This window comes from Lampris incognitus, chromosome 7, assembly GCF_029633865.1.
Source record: "Lampris incognitus isolate fLamInc1 chromosome 7, fLamInc1.hap2, whole genome shotgun sequence".
Classification (NCBI taxonomy): domain Eukaryota; kingdom Metazoa; phylum Chordata; class Actinopteri; order Lampriformes; family Lampridae; genus Lampris; species Lampris incognitus.
The window spans coordinates 61,638,950-61,660,645 of NC_079217.1; the positions used below are offsets into that span (position 1 = coordinate 61,638,950).

The 21,696-nt window shown below is 47.7% G+C and overlaps 1 protein-coding gene across 1 annotated transcript in view; it reads left to right on the forward strand.

Moving 5' to 3' along the window:
• Nucleotides 1-21,696, forward strand: part of LOC130115307 (zinc finger protein 850-like) — a 29,424-nt gene extending 7,728 nt beyond the window's left edge. Inside the window, exons 4-12 of the mRNA XM_056282913.1 lie at nt 2,969-2,972; nt 3,221-3,528; nt 5,812-5,910; nt 7,279-7,525; nt 10,537-10,607; nt 14,283-14,408; nt 15,152-15,440; nt 16,320-17,068; nt 17,872-21,696. Of these exons, the coding sequence (XP_056138888.1) occupies nt 2,969-2,972; nt 3,221-3,528; nt 5,812-5,910; nt 7,279-7,525; nt 10,537-10,607; nt 14,283-14,408; nt 15,152-15,440; nt 16,320-17,068; nt 17,872-18,138 (2,160 nt within the window). The 3' untranslated portion in view covers nt 18,139-21,696. The remainder of the gene's footprint in view (nt 1-2,968; nt 2,973-3,220; nt 3,529-5,811; nt 5,911-7,278; nt 7,526-10,536; nt 10,608-14,282; nt 14,409-15,151; nt 15,441-16,319; nt 17,069-17,871) is intronic.

Sequence of the window (21,696 nt, forward strand, 5' to 3'; positions counted from 1 at the left end):
ATGAGTTGACCGTGTTCTTTTTCCAAACTATTGTTAAACGCACATAATGGAAATCTTTTGCACTTTTGTCAGTTGTTCCTGTAGTTTTGTGATGTAGCAAAGGAAAACGGCAAGATCCACACAGAGAAGAAAAGATCCACACAGAGAAGAGAAGATCAAGACAGAGAAGAGAAGATCCAGACAGAGAAAAGAAGATCCAGACAGAAGAAAAGATCCAGACAGAGAAGAAAAGATCCAGACAAAGAAAAGATGCAGACAGAGAAAGATCCAGCCAGGGAAGAAAATATGCAGACAGAGAAGAAAAGATCCAGACAGAGAAGAAAAGATCCAGACAGAGGAAAAAATCCAGACAGAAGAAAAGATCCAGACAGAGAAGAAAAAAATGCAGACAGAGAAGAAAAGATCTAGACAGAGAAGAAAAGATCCAGACAGAGAGGAAAAGATCTAGACAGAAGAAAATGTCCAGACAGAGAAGAAAAGATCCAGACAGAGAAGAAAAAATGCAGACAGAGAAGAAAAGATCTAGACAGAAGAAAAGGTCCAGACAGAGAAGAAAAGATCCAGACAGAGAAGATGTCAGTCTGTAGTTAGCAGGTGAAGGCCGTTCTTACTGACAAATCGCTGAAAAATGAAAGGTTTCTTTAAACGGGGTCTAATAGAGAGTACTGGCTCCAACGGGGACAGAAAGAGAAGCGGAAAGCCAACTTGAACCCGCTGTCGAGAGGACTTACCCACTTGGGGGGTCCTTCGTCATGGCGGAACTGGTCTTCAGGTGGCAGCAGGGCTGCGTGGCACATGGCAGCCGCCTCTCTCAAGGCAGCAGTAAACCCAGCTGAAAGAAATGTGTTGTTTCTTAGCTGTTTGTCAGCAGTACTGACCTGTACCTCCTAACACAGCAACAGACAGAAGCTCAACTCAGAGTTTTTCTTTGCAAAAACTACAAAGTTGATGGAACAACAGACAAAAGCCCCTCGGGAATACTGACGGCGTGCTGCCCCCATTTGATGCACTTTGTGTGATGGAGGTGCTCCTCTGTGGCTCCTCGGGTGTCTGAAAGCACCTTTGGGACAAAACGTTTTCAATATGTGCTTTTGACCATCGTTTGGAAAAAGAAAACTGTCAAATCAACACTGCCATGGGGATCGGCGGTTCGAATCCCCGTGTTGCCTCCTGCTTGGTCGGGCGTCCCTACAAACACAATTGGCCGTGTCTGCGGGTGGGAAGCCGGATGTGGATATGGGTCCTGGTCGCTGCACTAGCGCCTCCTCTGGTCGGTCGGGGTGCCTGTTCAGGGGGAAGGGGAACTGGGGGGAATAGCGTGATCCTCCCGCGCGCTACGTCCCCCCGGTGAAACTCCTCACTGTCAGGTGAAAAGAAGCGGCTGGCGACTCCACATGTATGGGAGGAGGCATTTGGTAGTCTACAGCCCTCCCCGGATCGGCAGAGGGGGTGGAGCAGCAACCAGGACGGCTCGGAAGAGAGGGGTAATTGGGTACAATTGGGGGGGGGGGGTAAAAAAACAAACACTACTAAACCTAAAAATACGCAAAATGTCCCCAAACTTTGTTAAGATAATATACAACAATATAAAGACACAGGCATCACAAAAACAAAGGAAAGTAATGATAAGAGATGGTTGGAAGAAGTGCTTGGTCCCTGACGGGTCCTGCATGAGTCCATCATGGAGGAGGTCTGCTGTGAGGAGCAGCAGTAACATCTGAGAGAAGCCTGGCGGGAAAGCTTGGGACCAACGAGACGTTTTGCGTTGTGCTCTCTAGTTTTACAACACGCAAGTAAGACAAGGACGACAAAACACGTCCTTTAGTTGGTCATTGCTGTTGGAGTGCCGTCAGTCTGCAGACCGGGACGTGGTCTTGATCACACCAGCACAATACCTCATACTCACTGGGACAACATAAGGCCCAGTCTTAGATTTACATGGCAATGCCCGCTTGGCACATGTCAGTGAACCCTCCTGAAATGAATACGAGGAGAACAGAAACTACACGTCATCACGGATGAGAATACCCCGACATAACAAAACTACGTAATGGGTCTGGGGTTGAGTCGATGATGCGGACGAGAAGTTTCCCCTGAAGAAAGACAAAGCACAGATTCCCTTTAGTAGCATCACTCCTTTAGCTGTGCTCTGCTCCTCATGTTTGGGAAAAAAAGAAGACGTTTCGGGGTGGTGTTGGGTGGTGGATGAGTGTGTCAGGTCTGTGCTCCCAACTCAGGGTAGTAACCCAGACTAGGGAGAGGGATGTGGGTTGGGGTCAGGGAGGTTACATTAACACTTGCATGTGTGACGTGTGGACACAGCAGGTCCTGCTAGAACGCGTTAGTATTTGGGACAGTGCGCCTGTAGCAGAGTTCAACCAGCAGGGGCGCAGCATTGGCAGATTTATTACAAGAAAGGTGGATATTACCATACTTGCGAAGAAATGTGTGTTTGTCTGCCTGTCTAATTAAAATGAATCCATTTCAGTATTTCACTCACACCTACTGGGGTGTGCAGTTTACTGTTTAATGTTTATGGGGAAAACATTAACTGCCGGAGCACAACAAAAATCTGACTTTTAATTTTTATTGGAAAGAAATACTATTCATGCCAAATACAACACCCATGTCAAGCTTGAGCGACAGTGCTGGGCACACCAACACGCCAGAGGGCGCTGTAGGTTTTTCTGTTATTTACAAAAGGAGTGCTGTAGCTTTTCATAGAAGAACAAATCCATGCTGATACTTAAATTGAAGCAATCTTGGTCTATATATATATATATATATATATATATATATATATATATATTCAAATAATACCTTCAATTTTGACAATTTGAGCTCATGAAGTTAAATGCATAAAAGCTTGGGATTTATATTAGACAACTTAAAACAGTTTTAAAATCAACATTATTATGTTTAAACGTGTGCCCGTGTATGCATACATGTCTTGTACTCTGATGATAAGTCTGGTGAGCCCAATATGGGGGGCCTTAGATTCATGATACCAGTTAAAACCTGCTCCATGACAAAGACTGGACCTACATACCAGTTCTTGCCTAACCGTGAACAAGCGTCAAGCTAAAAACAAAAAAAAATAGCACACAAAACCAAGACGTCAAATTGTCAAACACAGAACCTTTGTGTGCAGTTTCTTCGGAAAACATCGTTATCAACTTTCCCCATTCGTGTCAACATTCGTGCGCTTTTACTTTGAAAGGGTGCTTTGTTGAACCGGAAGTGGAAGGAATCGTGACGTACCCGCCAGCGCGAGTCGTTTCCCTCGTCCTGGTCGGCGATGTTCTGGAAGCGCCGTGCGTTCGTCTCCCCCTGAGCGCTGCCCACTGCCCAGTCGAGTCCGCGGATGCCGCCGAGGTGGCGCGTCGGCCGGCCAGAATGACGGCGATGGAGGAGCGAGTCGGCTCCATTTTGGAGACGATGATCGACGCGACCGTTGCAGAAGTGGCGAAAGTTGTCGGGGGATCCGATTCGCCCGCGGCCGAAGACGCCGACGGATCCTCGGACAAGGCACGTTGAGTTGTTGTGTAGCTGGGACGATGGGCTGTTGGGGTCCTGAGAGTTTGGGGTTGTTCTTTCGCCTGTAGGACCCCCCCCCCCGTAGTCCTAAAACATGCGTGTAAGAAAGGTGTGAGTGTGTGTGAACTGTGACCCGTCCGGAGTGTGTCCCTGCCGTGTGACCCCCCCAGTGCCTGCTGGGGGGGGACCCCACTTGACCCTGAATTAGAGTAAGCGGTGTGATTATGGATGGACGGTGTTATGTATCGGCTTGTATTTCGCCATGACGTTGTGTTGTTTTGGTGTGCCCCCCCCTCGCTCCTCCTCCTCCCTCCTCCTCCTCCTCCCCCCTCCTCCTGGCTTCTAGACGAGCTCAGCTGATCATAGAAATAGAATGGGAAGAGTAGTCCGTTGCGGAGTGGTAAATGTTTCGGCCGAGTGTGAAACGCGGCGGCTCGTCGAGGCGCGACACCGAGCCAGACGGGGGCGCCGTGTTTTGGACGCCATTTTGAAATGGGCCCCCAGACTGACGAGCGCGAGGCCTGTGTGTCCGCTCTATGTGCCGTATGTCTAGGAGCGTTTCAGCCACGCAGGTGCCACCTGGCGCGCGCCGCGCCGCGCGCTCGTCGATAACCTGCCGCGTGTGACGTAGTAATGATGGACAGCTGTCGTCAGTTGCGTCGCGCAGAGAAACACACGTGTGCCGTGGCCTTTTTGGGCAACGTTGATGTTTACATTTACTCGTTTTATCCAAAGCGGCAATTAGCCCACAAATTCCACTGTTATCAGCTGGCATCATAGAGGCTCATCCAATCATAGTAGTACTATATGAAGTAGTAGTAGTACATTTGCTGCATAGTAATCAAATTAAGTACAGTGCATTTAGCCCATAAATTCCAGTGTTATCAGCTGGCATCATAGAGGCCCATCCAATCATAGTAGTACTATATGAAGTAGTAGTAGTAGTACATTTGCTACATAGTAATCAAATTAAGTCCAGTACATTTAGCCCATAAATTCCACTGTTATCAACTGGGATCATAGAGGCCCAGTACTATATGAAGTAGTAGTAGTAGGAGTACATTTGCTACATAGTAATCAAATTATAAGTCCAGTACATTTAGCCCATAAATTCCACTGTTATCAACTGGGATCATAGAGGCCCATCCAATCATAGTAGTAGTAGTAGTAGTAGTACATTTGCTACATAGTAATCAAATTAAGTACAGTACATTTAGCCCATAAACTCCACTGTTATCAACTGGGATCATAGAGGCCCATCCAATCGTAGTAGTAGTAGTAGTACATTCGCTACATAGCAATCAAATTAAGTCCAGCACATTTAGCCCATAAATTCCAGTGTTATCAACTGGGATCATAGAGGCCCATCCAATCATAGTAGTAGTAGTAGTACATTTGCTACATAGTAATCAAATTGTAAGTCCTTTACATTTAGTGTAAGTGTGCCTTAGACCCCCAAGAAGCCGTGAAAAGTAGAACCAAAATAAAGTACACTGACATTGTCACGTATCAGTGTAACAGACCTGTTATGTAAAAGCATATACTATCAAGTCCAGGTAGACGGGCATGATGGTAGATACCAGTAGAGTGGTCTCTAAGTAAGTAAGGCCTGGGTACCAGTAGTAGTGTAGCATCATTCATATGAGCTACAAAGTGCCACTAGAACTAGACCTTACTGAGAGACCATTTAAGAAGTAAGATAGGTCCGGAAGCAGAAAGTTTTAAGGCATTTCTTGAAGGAAATACTGAATATTAATATTAAATATTAACCTATAAAGCATCAAGAACCCCCCCTCCCGCAACCCCCTGAATATTGCTTTTTGTGACATAATTGTAGAACTGTTATTTCTAGTCCGTCGTAAAGTATTTCCTGACTTACTGTCATCTGTTCTGTCACTTGTCTCACTACCTTAAAAAAGAGTATATTTTCTATAAAATGTTAATGTTATTAGATCACAGATCAGATCTTAAACCGAGAACTTCGTCTTCATCCAAAGTTCTCCACGTGTGCCTCATGTGTCATCAGGAGATATTCTGTTGAAGCCGATGGAAAAATTCTTTTTGCTCATCTACTTTTAAAATGGGTCGGAGTGAAGGGTTGGCTAGAGACGGGCATTGGGGGCAGGTACTAATGTGATCGTCTGTAAGCCTCAAAGCTCTACAGCAAACACGGAGAAATCTTTGTCGCCCCGTATGTTTCAGCGTACTTCATTCATGATAATTATGTCTGTAAAAATCCCGTTTCTGACGCGTCATCTGTCTCCCGTTCAGCAGGTGATCCAGCTGAGTGTGTTCATGACATCTCTGGCCAGGGAGGCCGTGGAGAAGATCTGCCAGCTCTTTCACGAGTGTTCCTCTCTTCTCAGATTAGAGGTGTGTCCCTTCATCCTCACTAGAGGAATATTTCTATAGACCTGCTCTTATCAAAGTTACAATCAGGAGTAGCTAAGAAAAGGGGTTTCACCTCTACATAATGTTAGCTTTATTTTTAATGGGTTTGTATTATTACAGCAGAAGAAGAAGAAGCACAGCTAGTGATAGGTAGAGCAGGGCTGCATAACGTTAACAAAAAATGTGTATTGTTTCTCCTGACAGTTGCAGTGGAAACATAAAATACTGTATGAACACTGTGTATTTTTCTGTGAAATGATGTAGGAGAGCCAACAGTACAGCAATATCTGTGTTCCTTTATTGTCATTTGGTTGTCATGCATATGTACTGCGATTTCATTCAGCTCCCCCCCACACACACACACTTTTTACCTAGCATGTTCTGGCTAACGTGCACAGCCAGTATATTTGTATTTGTGCTGTTCACTTATGTTTGGGAACTTAATCATGTGTGTTACACCGTATGTGCTCCGTTCTGTAGTTGTATTTACGCTGTGTCTCATTTCGTCTCGGTTGTGTCATGTTATTTGCAGCTGCAACAATCCAGTGTCCCTACAGGGATTTTAAAGTTTCACTTAATGAGAATATTTTTTTTCTGTGTGAGGGAAGTGAGTCAAAGGGTCAGCTAGTGCTGGGCAACATGGGAAGTGCTGTTGTCGTGATGATAGTCATAGGGAAGTTTGCACAGTATCGATAAATATAACGATATGTGCTTACATATGCAGAAATGCCACGTTTAAGATACCAGCTGAGGTTCATCACATTGAACAGTTTGGTAATGTAAAGTGTAATATCAAACCACAGCTAGTTTTCAAATAATGCTCCCTCAGATATGTCACACCTCATTTTGTGAGAAATGTGATGTAATTGACTCGTTAATTTATAGAACAAAATTATATATCATGATTTGACAATATCCAAATTTCATCCCAACAAAAAAAACATTAAAAGACGTAATAAACAAGATAAAATTGAATAATTGTCCAGCTTTATGGTCGGCTTGGCTGGTGGGTCGGGGACCCTGCACAGCAGTACAACTGTGTACTCATCGTTTTGAGGGGCTGTCACAAGCCTGTCGCTAACCAGCAGTAACTGAACTGAACTTTGTAGGAATCTGGGTAGACTCATGGTTCCACTGTTTGTCGAGTGAGTGATGCTCCTCTTTGTTCAGATGATCAGCAAGGTAGCCCTGTATTGCTGTAAAACGTAAAAAATTGGAGATAGATTGATAACAAGGGTCAGTTTCTAGACACCAAAGGAAGGAAAATCCACAGGGCCACCAGAATAACATAGAATCGGTCTCTTGTCTCCATTTTATTTTATTTTTTAAATGTCGGTATTGAACCTGCAGGTTACCCAGGGAGCCGCCGAAAACGAGGAGCTGAAAAGGAGGCTGGAGGCGGCAGAGGCGGCGCTCAGGCTGGCGTTGGAGGCCGGGCGAGGTCAGGAAGCCAGTGCGGAGGCGCTGACGGAGGGAGGTGAAGGGGAGAAGGCGAGGAGGAGAGGCCCCGCCAATGGAAGCAACTTCAGGGGAGCAGAGGGAGACGACGTCCAGACCCCCCACCGGTCCAGGAGAAAGACTCGCAGAGGTTTAGGAGGTCATCCTTTCATTACGTCTCATTCTCCTTGCTTCTCTGAACACCACTCAGACAGGAAGTGTAACTGTGTGCAGCTTTTTGCGAAAACTCAGTTTGCATTCATACTTATTCTGTTTTTAGCCATGTGCTAAAACGTGTTAAATCAAAGACGGCACATGAGAACAGAATTAATACTTTTCTACTTGAAGTAAAAGAAAAGGTGCCAGCGTCTGTAGGCTACTTCACTTCATGAAAAACCAGGAAAAGTCAGTAAATTTGAAAATATAATTTCAAGGCCCTGGAGAAGATAAGCAAAATTGTGATTTTTTTAAAAGTATTGGAAGAGTCATGAAAGTCTGATTAACGCAGCGTCAACTCTTAAAGCTCTGCTCTTGACAAATTCAAGAAAAAGTAACAGTGGGTGAAAGCATTGTGGCAAGACCTGAAAATGTCCGTTGTGTGTGCGTTGAACAGTTTGTGTCAGTGTGCTATCGCGTCTCTGGCTAGCTTTCCTACCAGTTAGCTAGCTAGCTAGCTTGTCGACGGTATGCCGAGCAAGTGCAACAGTTAGTATCTTCAGATGGACAAGTACAACATATGGCTTGTACAAGTTGTTGAGCGCAGCACGGCTCATACACAGATATTTGAAATACAGACTGACTTTAACGTTATACGTAGTGTTAAAACCCACCTGTTCAGTGGCACCTAGGGGTGGGCGATTTTTTTCAGGCAGGATCACGATCCAGGATCTTATCACGATTCTTTTTCATGCTGGTTTTTAAGACTGTTTTGCAAGTTACGGAACAGTACAACCAAACTCATTTCCCTATTCAAAAAATATAATCCTACAATGTAACAAAACCTGAAAGAAAGAAGAATAACAGACCATGTCAAGACTCAGGTGAAGGAGTTCAGGTATCTCGGGGTCTTGTTCACAGGTGAGAGTAGGATGGAGCAGGAGATTGACAGGAGGATTGGTGCAGCATCAGCAGTAATACGGACGTTGTACCGGACCGTTGTGGTGAAGAGGGAGCTGAGCCGGAAGGCAAAGCTCTCAATTTACCAGTCAGTCTTCGTTCCAACCCTCACCTATGATCACAAGCTTTGGGTAGTGACCGAAAGGGTGAGATCGCGGATACAAGCGCCTGAAATGAGTTTCCTCTGTAGGGTGTCTGGGCTCAGCCTTAGAGATAGGGTGAGGAGCTCGGGCATCCGGAGAGCCACTGCTCCTTCGCATTGAAAGGAGCCAGTTGAGGTGGTTCAGGCATCTGATCAGGATGCCTCCTGGGCACCTTCCCTTGGAGGTTTTCCGAGCACGGACAACTGGGAGGAGACCCCGGGGTAGACCCAGAACTCGCTGGAGGGACTACATGTCCAATCTGGCCTGGGAACGCCTTGGGATCCCCCAGGAGGAGCTGGAGGGTGTTGCTGGGGAGAGGGACTTCTGGAGTGCCCTACTTAGCTCGCTGCCACCGCGACCCGACCCCAGAGAAGCGGCTGAAGATGAACGAATGAATAACGGACCATAATGGCCAAAGTACCTTTTCGAACAGGTTTTAATCAAGTGTGCAATTCTGCAAAGTATGAACACTCAACAAGAATTCTGACATGGTTTAGGCTCGTATTCAAGTACAATCAGAGACTTTTGCACTACTCCCAAAATGAACACTGGTTTCAGAAGGTAAACAACAACCCTGTCAGTGCATCAGTTGCCTCTTTCCAGCACTTACTTGTCCTGTCGTAGGGAGTGCCGTTCAAATGCTTTCATTCGAGCTGTTTGTTTTGGCCTTGTAGCCTGTGGTTGTGGCTGCTGCTCTCACCTGGGCTCCCCTCACGGGTTGACGGTCAGCATCCCCTTTCCGGTGCTTTCTTTTGAGGTGGTTAAGAAGGTTTGCCGTGCCGCCATCCAACGTGCGAACCTCAACTTTGCAATGTTTGTTTTCTCCCCAATTGTACCCAGCCAATTACCCCACTCTTCCGAGCTGCTCCGCCCCCTCTGCCGATCCGGGGAGGGCTGCAGACTACCACATGCCTCCTCCCATACATGTGGAGTCACCAGCCGCTTCTTTTCACCTGACAGTGAGGAGTTTCGCCAGGGGGACGAAGTGCGTGGGAGGATCACGCCATTCCCCCCGAACAGGCGACCCCGACCGACCAGAGGAGGCGCTAGCGCAGCGACCAGGAAACACACCCACATCCGGCTCCCCACCCGCAGACACGGCCAATTGCGTCTGTAGGGACGCCCGACCAAGCCGGAGGTAACGCGGGGATTCGAACCGGAGATCCCCGTGTTGGTTAGCAGCGGAATAGACCGCTTTGCCGCCCGGACGCCCCGATGTGGAATTCTTTTTCAGGACCAACTCCTCCGTGTTGTCGTCCATGCTGCTGTGTTGCCAAATAGAAAGGGGGAGGGGGAGAAATGCGAGGCACTACCTCCTGTCTGCTGCTGTTGGTTTACTGGTGCGTCTCTAGGGAAGGCGCGGAACAGACTCCCAAATCATGTGACTTAAGATTTGGCTTAGAAAACGACTTTGGATGTGCGTATAAGCCCTAGAACTGCAGCTGATAGAATGTGGACTGTAGCATGACCTCTCTGTGAAGGCAGATCATCATTCCCGGTCTGGTGTCATCATATCGCACAACCCTAAGTGGCAGCTGTAAAAATTCATTTCGTTGGTCGTGGAAGCTGAGATCACCTTCCTGGTGAATTCGTGGAAAAATCAGAAATTTACGGGTGGGAAAAGTGCGTTAACGCTGTATTTGGTATTTTGTTTACAACAAGCGACACACTTTTTATGAAACGTCAGCATCTGGATTGACAAATATTCTATTAAACCAGATGTTTATGTGAAATGCTCAATGTTAAGGTGACTCAGCAGGACAAGCTGCACGCCACACCCTGACAGCGTCACATGTTCGAATGTGACCCATGTCCTGTCATTCTCTCTCTCTCTCTCTCTCTCTCTCTCGCTCTCTCTCTCATATACATGGCTTGAAAACTAATCCGTAGCACTCTGGATCTTTTTGCACAGTAATAGCCAACAGTGGCGCAGGAGTGAAGCGATCCCCCATAATCCACCTGTGGAAAGGCAGAGCGTATGAGGTGAGTCCAGTCCTCTGATGTGTTCTGTTCAGTCACGCCTCAGTGAGGCGTCACTGGGCTTTGCACTTACTGTGCGTTCCCTCCTGTTGTTGTTTTGAAACCTTGATTTTACATTGTTAACATTGAAACTCCAGTGTATTAACAGCCACATGACTTTACGCATAGCTTGTGTGTCTTGGTGGGACGCTCAGCATCAACATGTGATGGCACACAAACACAATGTTTTCCATCCATTCATCCATCCATCCATCCATTCATCCGTTATCTGAACCACTTATCCTGCTCTCAGGGTTGCAGGGATGCTGGAATCTATCCCAACAGTCATTGGGCGGCAGGCGGGGAGACACCCTGGACACGCCATCAGGCTGTCACACAGGGCCAACACACACACACACCTAGGGACAATTTAGTTCGGCCGAGTCACCTGACCTACATGTCTTCGGACTGTGGGAGGAAACCGGAGCCCCAGGAGGAAACCCATGCAGACACGGGGAGAACATGCAAACTCCACACAGAGGACGACCCGGGATGACCCCCAAGGTTGGACTACCCAGGGCTCGAACCTTGCTGTGAGGCGACCGCGCTAACCACTGCGCCGCCATGCTGCCATTTTCTACTGTAAAACATTCTGTTTTACAGTAGAAACATGAAACTTGGATTCGTAGACGTTATTCATAGTGACATGAAGTTTCGACTGTGCACAGTTTGCCTCTGTCTAAGACATGAAGGGGTTTCCACAGTGCACTAATAACTAACAGTCAATAACAAAGTGGCCGTGTCATGTACAACACTCGTTCAATGTTGCTCTTGTAAGTCAAGTCAGTTTTATTTGTATAGCCCAATATCACAAATTACAAATTTGCCTCTGGGGGCTTTACAGCAACACAACATCCTGTCCTTAGGGCCTCGCATCGAATAAGGAACAACTCCCTACAACAAACCCTTTAACGGAGAAACAATAGGAAGAAACCTCAGGGAGAGCACCAGAGGAGGGATCTCTCTCCCAAAACGCACAATGTGCAATGGATGTTGTGTTTACACAATTTACACAATACAACACTGAAAGAGGATAACAGAATTATAATGGAATTATGAAATATATGAAGCGTATGATGGCGGCACGGTGGCGCAGTGGTTAGCGCAGTCGCCTCACAGCAAGAAGGTCCTGGGTTCGAGCCCCGGGGTAGTCCAACCTTGGGGGTCGTCCCAGGTCGTCCTCTGTATGGAGTGTGCATGTTCTCCCCGTGTCTGCGTGGGTTTCCTCCGGGGGCTCCGGTTTCCTCCCACAGTCCAAAGACATGTAGGTCAGGTGACTCGGCCGTACTAAATTGTTCCTAGGTATGAATGTGTGTGTGTCTGTGTGTGTGTGTGTGTGTGATGGTCTGGCAGCCTGTCCAGGGTGTCTCCCCGCCTGCCGCCCAGTGACTGCTGGGATAGGCTCCAGCATCCCCGTGACCCTGAGAGCAGGATAAGCAGTTTGGATAATGGATGAATGGATGAAGAGTATGATGAGGAGGATGCCAACCAGTGTCCAGATGCCACCAGAGAAGCCCAGGACCTGAGCCACATGACCAGCATCACTATGGAGACCTGGGAGGAGGACAGACTAAATATGCTCACAAGGGAGACTCACGTCACACCATTCACACACAGAAGAATAGAGAGGAGAAGACATGTGAGAGAAGAGAACAGTTTGCAGTAGTCAGTAATCTATACTCAGTAATCTATACTCCGTAATCTATACTCTGTAATCTCATTGGCAGAACGGTGGTTGGTAAATTCAGAGACAGAAACCGACCCGCCATGCGGTACAGGTTGTGAAGCACTCAAATTCATGGCGACTAATTGTAGGCGAAGGCCAAAAGATGAGTTGTAAGTCTGGATTTAAGGACTCAGCAGACTCCGGTCGCCTGATGGCGGCAGGCAGGTTATTCCACTAGAACGGGCCTGACAGGAAGAGGCCCTGCCACCTGCTGACTTCTGTTTAACTCTGGGTGCACACAGGAGCCCTGTATTTCGAGAGCGAAGAGCTGGCGATGGACTGTATGGTTTAAGGAGGTCAGACAGGGAAGACGGGGCAAGTCTGGATGAAACAAACGCATGTGTTAGAGTCTCTGCGTCAGCCGTGGACAGGGAAGACTGACTTCCGGCTATGTTGCGTCAGTGAGAAAAGGCAGTCTTGGCGATTTCTTTAATGTGCTCATCGAAGGTTTCGTTGTTTTGTTTGCCCGGCAGTTTAAGAGCGTGTCCAACATAGCGCAAGTTTAAGAGCGTGTCCAACATAGCGCTAAACTGTTAGGTTAGTGTTTTGATTTTGATTTTGTTCTGCTTGCTCATGGGCACTGCCACAGTAGTTTGCGAGAGAGAGAGAGGAGTGTGTGTTGTGGCTCCGTGCGTTGGATTTAACGGATATGTGAAGTTTTGAAGGAAAAGTCAGAGTACCGTTAAACTGTTCATAAAGATTTTGCCGTTTCATTTCATGCACTTGTGCACATGAAATGAAATGAAATGAAACGTCCTTTCCCCCAGCACACAGCAGTGCAACACAAAGACTAACACACAAAAACTACAACAACACATATATCCACACTAACACATACTATGTCTAAACTAAACAAGAAAAAAAATCACTGTCCAGGAGAACGAACGCCAGCCCGGATGACTGTCGGAACATCTGGTCTGCATGGGCTAGCAGTTAGCTTAGCCTGCCCCGCTTCCGTGTCCTGTCAGACTGCCCTCGGTGTTTCCTCCTCGGGTGCAGCTCCGGTCAGGGCCGTGGCCCTTGGGCCCACAGGAAGCGCCAGTCCAAGCTCCCTCAGCCGAGCCGATGCCAGCTCTCCCAGCCAGACACCTCCCCACACTCCACATGACGACACCAAAAACACAGTCAAGGCTAGGCGAGGCCGCCGCCAGACCGCCCTCGGTGTTATCGGAACTGCCGGTCTGCATGGGCTAGCAGTTAGCTTAGCCTGCCCCGCTTCCGCGTCCCGTCAGACCACCCTTGGTGCTACCTCTTCGGGTGCAGCTCCAGTCATGGCCGTGGCCCTTGGGCCCACAGGAAGCGCCAGTCCAAGCTCCCTCAGCCGAGCCGATGCCAGCTCTCCCAGCCAGACACCTCCCCGCACTCCACATGACGACACCAAAAACACAGTCAAGGCTAGGCAAGGCCGCCGCCAGACCGCCCTCGGTGTTATCGGAACTGCCGGTCTGCATGGGCTAGCAGTTAGCTTAGCCTGCCCCGCTTCCGCGTCCCGTCAGACCACCCTTGGTGCTACCTCCTCGGGCGCAGCTCCGGGCAGGGCCGTGGTCCCTGGGCCCACAGGACACAGCAGACCAAGCTCTCTCAGCCGCTCCAGCGCCAGCTCTCCCAGCCGTCAAACGAAGACAAACTAGGACGTGGACAAAGACACCGCATGGACGTGAATTCGCGCCGCCATCTTCCCACACTGGAAGTAGTACACTTCCAAAGTAGTACAACCAACTGCAGGTCCACATGGCAAAGTCTTTATGAAAGGGAAAAGATAAATATGGAATGCAACTATAACATAAGATGGAGAAAAGACGTCACATTAAAGCAAGTCTGATCATCTCTGGACATTTGTGACATATTGATGTCCAAGTCTTGACTCGTGACTTTTAACTTTCTTCCTCTCCTTCCCTCCCTCCCTCTCCCAGGACAGTGTGGAACCTGTGATTATCAAGGAGGAGGGTCTGGAGGCGTACCCACACCAGGCCTCACCTGAGTCGGGTCACTACCCCGACGACCCGGGACAGGACGATGACAATGACCCAGACTACCAGGTCAAGTCAAGTCCAAAGTCCTTTCATTCTTATTTCTTCAGCTTCACATATATTTGTTGAATTCACGTTATATTTGTATTTGCTGTATGGACCGGTCTCTCTTGTTGTTGCGTGTTTACATGCCTTTTATTATTCTGTAAAGAAAACATTAAATTGAACTTGAAAGTCATTTATACAAAATAGTTCAAATCCAGGTAGAACCATTCCTATAAAACAGGCTGCAGGACAGCGTACTTGGTATCTATGGGACCAGCTAGTTTGTCGTCAGAAAATACTCTTCAGAAACTGAATGTTTTTATCACAATGTGACAGAAAGGTGATTTCCAAAATAAACCAGCTTGTAAAACACGTTAACCAGAACAACATGTGAAATGGTTTGAGACGTCTTACCAGGGGCTGGTTACCTGCCACAGTGGTGAAGTCACCAGCCAATATTCAAATGTACCAGCATCCGGCGTACAGGTCAGCTTGAAAACCAGTTTGGCTGATGAAATGGTGAAAGCTGGAAGTGAGGAATTAAGAGAAGGAGGCCATCTAATTATGCAATGCAAAAGAGAAAACAAATGCATGGATCAAATCTACATTATTCACATATTTGCTATTAAGCTTGTACAAAGTGATTCATAAATGTAAATACAGAGGGTATATTGACCAGAACAGATAATCGCACCCCACGATGATCACTATTTCAGATCTCTTTGACGTATACGAACTTGCCAATTAAATGCAAATTCTTGATTCAGCTGGAGCCAGAGGACCTGGAGGAAGGTGACCCAGGATACACCACCCGACCCAAGCGGGCCGTGAAGCCCAAGACACGTCGAGGCCGGGCCAAGAAGGACGCCGTGGGTCAGAACAGCCAGCAGCCTCTCAGCTGTAAACACTGCAGGAAGACCTTCACCAAGCTGCTCCAGCTGAAAGCCCACCAGGCGGTGCACGGTGCCAATGCCGAGAAGCCCTTCCACTGCTCCCAGTGTGGCAGGGGCTTCTCCTTCCAGCGCAGCCTCAACGCACACATGCTGCTTCACACAGGTGAAACTTCTCTTAGCCGAGCCGAGCCTAGCCAGGGTGGTTGAAACAAAACGGGGCACGCTGTAACATGACAAATACATCACGTGTCGCACTTCACAACAAGGCATACTCGGGTGAAGTGGTCACTAATTACTTTATCAACTTTGTTATTGCATTATCATGCATTATAAATCAGTAATAAGTTGTTATAATGCATGAATAGCAATACTTTTTGGGTTGCCAGGTTTAGACAGTTTCTTGAAAACCACAATTAGATGAACATATCCAAACCTGTAACCACTACCTAACTGTGACTCTAAACATAACCATTTTAACGCCGTTGAAGTCTCTGCCGTGTGGAAATGGGAGTTTGCATACGCACCGGACAACATTTTTAAGTCGTGTTATTATTATTAGTTATTAGTCGTGTCGTGGGATACCAGTTAATGTGAACTGGCAGTCTTCAGTGGTCACATAGTTTCTTAGAGGATGTCTTTGGCGACTCTTATATTGACAAAATGCGGGTTCCCAACATGGCAACCCAAAAAGTCCTTTTATGTCCTGTGGTATTTTGCTGCTGATTTATAACAATAATATGAGTTATTAATAGAGATACGCTGATCAATCGGCTGGTGACCGGAATCGGACAATTTTCCGCTCGATCGGCAGTGACCGGCCGGTCAGTCTCAGATATGTCCGATTCTTTGCCGGTCAAATTTGCACGTATGCGCCGCACGCCGGTTCACGTCGCACATACTTGCTCAGTTGCTTTCGAAGCTGGTTCTGCGGCACACCCCCTATATCCAGCACAGAATGACATGCTTCTTCTCCTTCATGTACAGGTAAGATAGTGTGTAAGTCAAGATAAGACGGTCTGATTAATCTCCACTCTATGTGCAGGTGAGAGGCCACACACCTGTGACGTGTGCGGGAAGGGTTTCACCTTGAAGCAGCTGCTGAGGAACCACCAGCGTCTCCACGCTGAGGTCCGGCCCTTCCGCTGTGAGCAGTGCGGCAAGAGCTTCTACCGGGCCCACGGCCTGAAGATGCACCAGATGGTCCACACGGGTGAGCGGGCCTACAACTGCCAGTACTGCAACAAGAGCTTCACCATCCAGGGCAACCTGCAGCGCCACCTGCGCATCCACACGGGCGAGAAGCCGTTCAGCTGCGAGACCTGCGGCAAGAGCTTCAACCAGGCCGACACCCTGAAGGGCCACCAGCGGATCCACACGGGCGAGCGACCCTTCAGCTGCGAGACCTGCGGAAAGTGCTTCATTCAGAAGAGCGCCCTGAAGATGCACCAGAAGACCTCGCACGAGGGCGAGCGGAGCGCGCTGGCCTGCGTGGCGTGCGGCACGGTGGCGGCGTGCGTGGACTCGCTCCGCACCCACCTGCAGACCCACGCCGCCACCATTCCGTGCACCTGCGTGCTCTGCGGACGCCGGCTGAGCTCCATCACTGACCTGCGCTCGCATCAGCAGCACCACACCGTGGAGCGGCCCCACAGCTGCGGGCTGTGCGGGAAGAGCTTCAAGTCGGCGAGCTACCTAAAGATCCACCTGAAGACCCACAGCGGTGAGAGGCCGTTCTCCTGCCACATCTGCGGGCGCATGTTCACACAGCACAGCAGCCTCAAGTCGCATCAGGTGGGTGATTTTTCACTGGTGCCTTACAGGAAGTTACCCTTATGACCGAGAAGTTTGAAAGTGAAAGTTGATAAAGTGATGTAACTATCAACTAAAAGCAGTTGGGAGAGTCAAAAATGAATCACTGCAAGACAGCTTATAAGAATAAAGGATCAAAATCAGATTTGTTTTACAATATGCATAAACACACTCAGATTTAAAAGAAAACTCAATAAAATAAAAGACATCGTCTAAAAGCGAGTCTCGGAGCTGCCGTGAGGCGTTGTGGATTTTTGTTGAGTTTGTGTGCCTCCCGTGGATAAAGGTGGATTCTTTCTGTATTCACTCTCTGGTATCTGGCGCGTTTGTTTTACAGAGTGAGAGATTTAGTGGTGTTTTGGAAAAACGGGTGTTTTGTAAGATATACAGCCGTGAGGTGATGTAGCTCTAACTGTGGCTGTGTGTCCCATCTGCGAGCCCAGAAAACATCCCGTCTGGGAATTTCACCCAGATAGGAACATTTTGGAATCATTGCGTAGCAATATCTAATGTTCTCACCGATGGTCCCGTTTGATGATGTCGGTCATCCAGAGGCAGTAAAATGAAACTGAGACTGAGTAGAAAACTGCTCATTAAACGCTCTAGAAATAAGAAATCAGTTATGAAAAAGTCAAACCGATTGGGAGGTGGTACTGACTCCCCTCGCCTCAACTCTTACTAATAATGAATGTAAGGTTATTCATCTCTCCATGACTTTTCATTGTCATCACGTGTCTTAAGATTCTTGGTTGATTTTGTCTTTTCTCCCCCCAACCTCCTGTAAGGTGGTCCACACGGGAGAGAAGCCGTTCAGCTGCGACACCTGCGGCAAATGTTTCAGCAACACCGGCAACCTGAACAGGCACCAGCGCATCCACACCGGCGAGAAGCCCTTCAGCTGCGACCAGTGCGGCCGCAGCTTCAACCAGGGCAACAGCCTGAAGGCCCACCAGCAGATCCACACGGGCGAGAAGCAGTTCATGTGCGACAAGTGCGGGAAAAGTTTCTCCTACCTGAGAAACCTGAAGGATCACAAGTGTTTCTACGTCTAAAACCTCCAGACTGTGTCGAGATGACCACCGGGGAGCAGCAGAGTGTCTTGAATGACTATAACCTCCAGACGGTGTGGAGAGAACCACCAGGGGTCAGCAGTGTCTGGAATGACTATAATAGGATTGCTGGATGGGCGAGTGGACTGATGGTTGGAGGAATAGATGGACAGATGGTTGGATGGACGAACAGATGGATGAATGGGGAGAGGTATAGACGGACAGAGGGCTCAGTAAATCATGTTTTTTCTGTTTGCTTTGGCAGTAATTCCCTCACAGTCAGACTGGGTTTTTTTTAGCTTAGGGATTAAGTGTCGACCCACCGCGCCTTCTTCCTTATCGTAAAAGGAACTGAGAGAAGGAACGATTTGTTGTTCCTCTGTCGTTGTTTTGTTTTGTTTTTTTTGTTTTCTTCTTTTATAACAGGACAAGTGAAGGAGCGAATGAATGAACAGCTGTGGTTGTTTTGTTTTTGGAGAAAAAGAGGCCTTACCAGTTTCTCTTTAGGGTAAAATTATAATTTCAGTTTTTAAAGCGTGGTTGATTCCATTTTATTTATTCTTTTTTTTTTTTTTTTTTTCCTCCATATGTGATCATCCAGAGCAGTTTCGCAGGAACCTCAGTGCGCCAAAATGATCTTGAATTCCCTTGTTCACCAACTTTACGAGCAACCAGTATGGAGGAAGTCAAAAGTCCGACCCTCGGCGTCTTGGCGTTGTCTAGAGATAAAGTCAAAGCCAGATATAAGAAGAGTTAGAAGACGTGAAGGATTTTTTTTGGGAGTAATTATTGAACGGAGGAGGCATAGTGGTCGGCACAGTTGCCTCAGCGAGAGGGTGTTGGTTTCAATCCCAACACGTCTGTGAGGAGCTTGCATGTTCTCCTTGTTTTCACGTAGGCTTTTGCTCGCAGTCATGCTAGGTGCAATGGAGACACTGAACTGCCCATAGGAAGGACAGGTGTGATTATGTATATGGGCCCCGTTGTGTAGCGGTGACCTGTCCAGGATGTCTCGCTGTCTTCAGCCTAGCACCCGGTGGAAAGGCTGCAGCCTTCTGGAACTGGACTAAACCAGTATGACAATGAATGAATCGACAGGGATTTGTTTGTTTTGCTATCCAACAGACACATGGTACAAGAACATTTCTGCTAGGGGACAGTTGTAAAAAAGAAAAGGGGGGGTCATCATAGGAGGACAAGAGATAGGGTTGAAGAAGGTGATGTGGGGGTCCGCGGTGGCGTAGCGGTCTAAGCATCGGCTTTGTGTCGATGCAGTTGCCCACTGGGGACCAGAGGTTCGCGCCTCGGTCTCGTCAGATCCGACTATGGCCGGACTCGACGAAGCAGCGATAATTGGCAGCGCTGTCTTCGGGAGGGGGGCGGAGTCGGCTTGTGTTCGTCACATGAATGCGGCTCCGTGTGTGTCGGGAAAAGTGGTGGTTCGGCCTGGAGTCGCCTCGTCACTTCCGTGACAAGGCGACTCCTTCGAGACTGCCGGCCGGAGAGATGCAGTTGGCGAACGCACGCAGCACGAGGGTGGGTGTTTGAACTAGAATAGGGATCGATTGGCCACTAAATTGGGAGAAAGATCAGATATACATTTATAGAAGAAGGTGATGTGAGGAGCATGTTGGAAAGATGACTTTTAAGCCTGGACCTGTGGACCAGTCCAGTGGAGTGAGCAGCCATTTCCATCTTTCCATCATTTAGAAAGAAGACAGCATGGAGGGATGGACCCAGGCCTGCACCACGGACTGGTTGTTGTGGGACATGGGCTGCAGGGATCACTGAAAATCAGCCTCCATAACTCGAGAGTAGTACTTAGGGTTTTGTTTTTGGTATGCAGGGTCACCATGGCTGGATTTTCCAGGCGTACGCAGCGAACCGGGTTGCCGTGTAGAACCCGACATACACTGGTTGTCTTTTTTTAATGAAAAAGCTTTTCGTCGGTTGGGCTGTTGCACTAAATCCAAGTTAACATCACGTGCTCTCCACAACATATCCCGCTCTGCATAAAGACTATAGAAGAGGCTTCACTGTTATTTTTGGAAGAAAATTAGTGTTTGTCAAGACATTTGTTTACAACGCCAGTGCACGTGACTGGGGCTGTTTCGCCTTCCCATATCTCAACGTCGTGAACTCTTTCGTTTTGGATTTTTCACCCCAATTGTATCCGGCCAATTACCCCACACTTCCCGAGCTGTCCCAGTCGCTGCTCCACCACCTCTGCCAATCCGTGGAGGGCTGCAGACTACCACATGCCTCCTCCGATACACGTGGCGTCACCGGCCGCTTCTTTTCACCTGACAGTAAGGAGTTTCACCAGGGGGACGTAGCACGTGGGAGGATCACGCTATTCCCCCCAGTCCCCCCCCCCCAACCGACCAGAGGAGGCGCTAGTGCAGCAACCAGGACACATACCCACATCCGGCTTCCCTTCCCGCAGACACGGTCGATTGTGTCTGTAGAGACGCCCGACCAAGCCGAGGGTAACACGGGGATTCGAACCGGAGGTCCCTGTGTTGGTAGGCAACGGAGTAGACCGCTACACTACCCGGACGCCGTAAACCCTGGTTTAGAACTGTATACATTTCAAACCTTTCAACTTTATGATCAGTTAAACAGGCTTCGTTATCAACAAAACTGTAATATGACTTTATATTAAACGTACTGGCTACTTCCTGGAAGAAGTAAGAAAAGCCTGACATGGTACATAGCTTCCTTGTCCTCACTGTTGGCTAGCAAGAGTACTGTGACACACACACACATATATATATATACACATATATATATATATATATATATATATATATATATATATATATATGTGTAACTTTGTTAAAAGAAACACTGAACGGTAGGGAAAGTGCTCAGTGAAAATAAGGAGCAAAATAATCAAGTCGAGTAAATTCTCTATGAGACGGTACGAGCCTGTTTCATGGAGTTCATCTTCACTAGCCACGTTTTACTATTTTGTTTGTACAAACCCCCCCTCCCCCCCCCCCCCCATAGATTTCTTGCCAAAGGGGCGAAGCGTACAGACCCATCAGCCACGGTTAAATCTCGCCGCTCGTGTTTCCTACTCGGCTCATAAGCAGCTAAACCGGTATGAAAACTGACTAACTTGGCACGTACTGTTAAGCCTACTTGTATTGTTTATGAAGTGAGAAGTTGGCTCGTAAACCTGTTTATGGAGCTTAACTTATATCTTCTGCACTTTTTTTTTTATTAGGTTTGATTTGCCAGGTGGAGATGATGTACAAAATACAATTGCGAGTTGTTTTTGGTTTTTTTTTTCTGTTTAGTTTTGGAAAACGGATTAAAACAAGTTGCCCTGGGTGCATTGCGAAATCTGTCGTGCTGATGGACAGAAAAGCTGTTGCGGAAACAGCGGTTTTGGAAGAAGGTAGTTTCTGTAACCTGTGGAGCTGCGGGCTCTTTTGTTGTTGTTCCATCTGAACCGTGTGATTATGAGAATAATGATGAATATAACTGATGAAAAGAAAACCTTTGTCCTACCTGTCATGCTTTCTAGGAGTTTAACTCTGGCATCTAACAGTA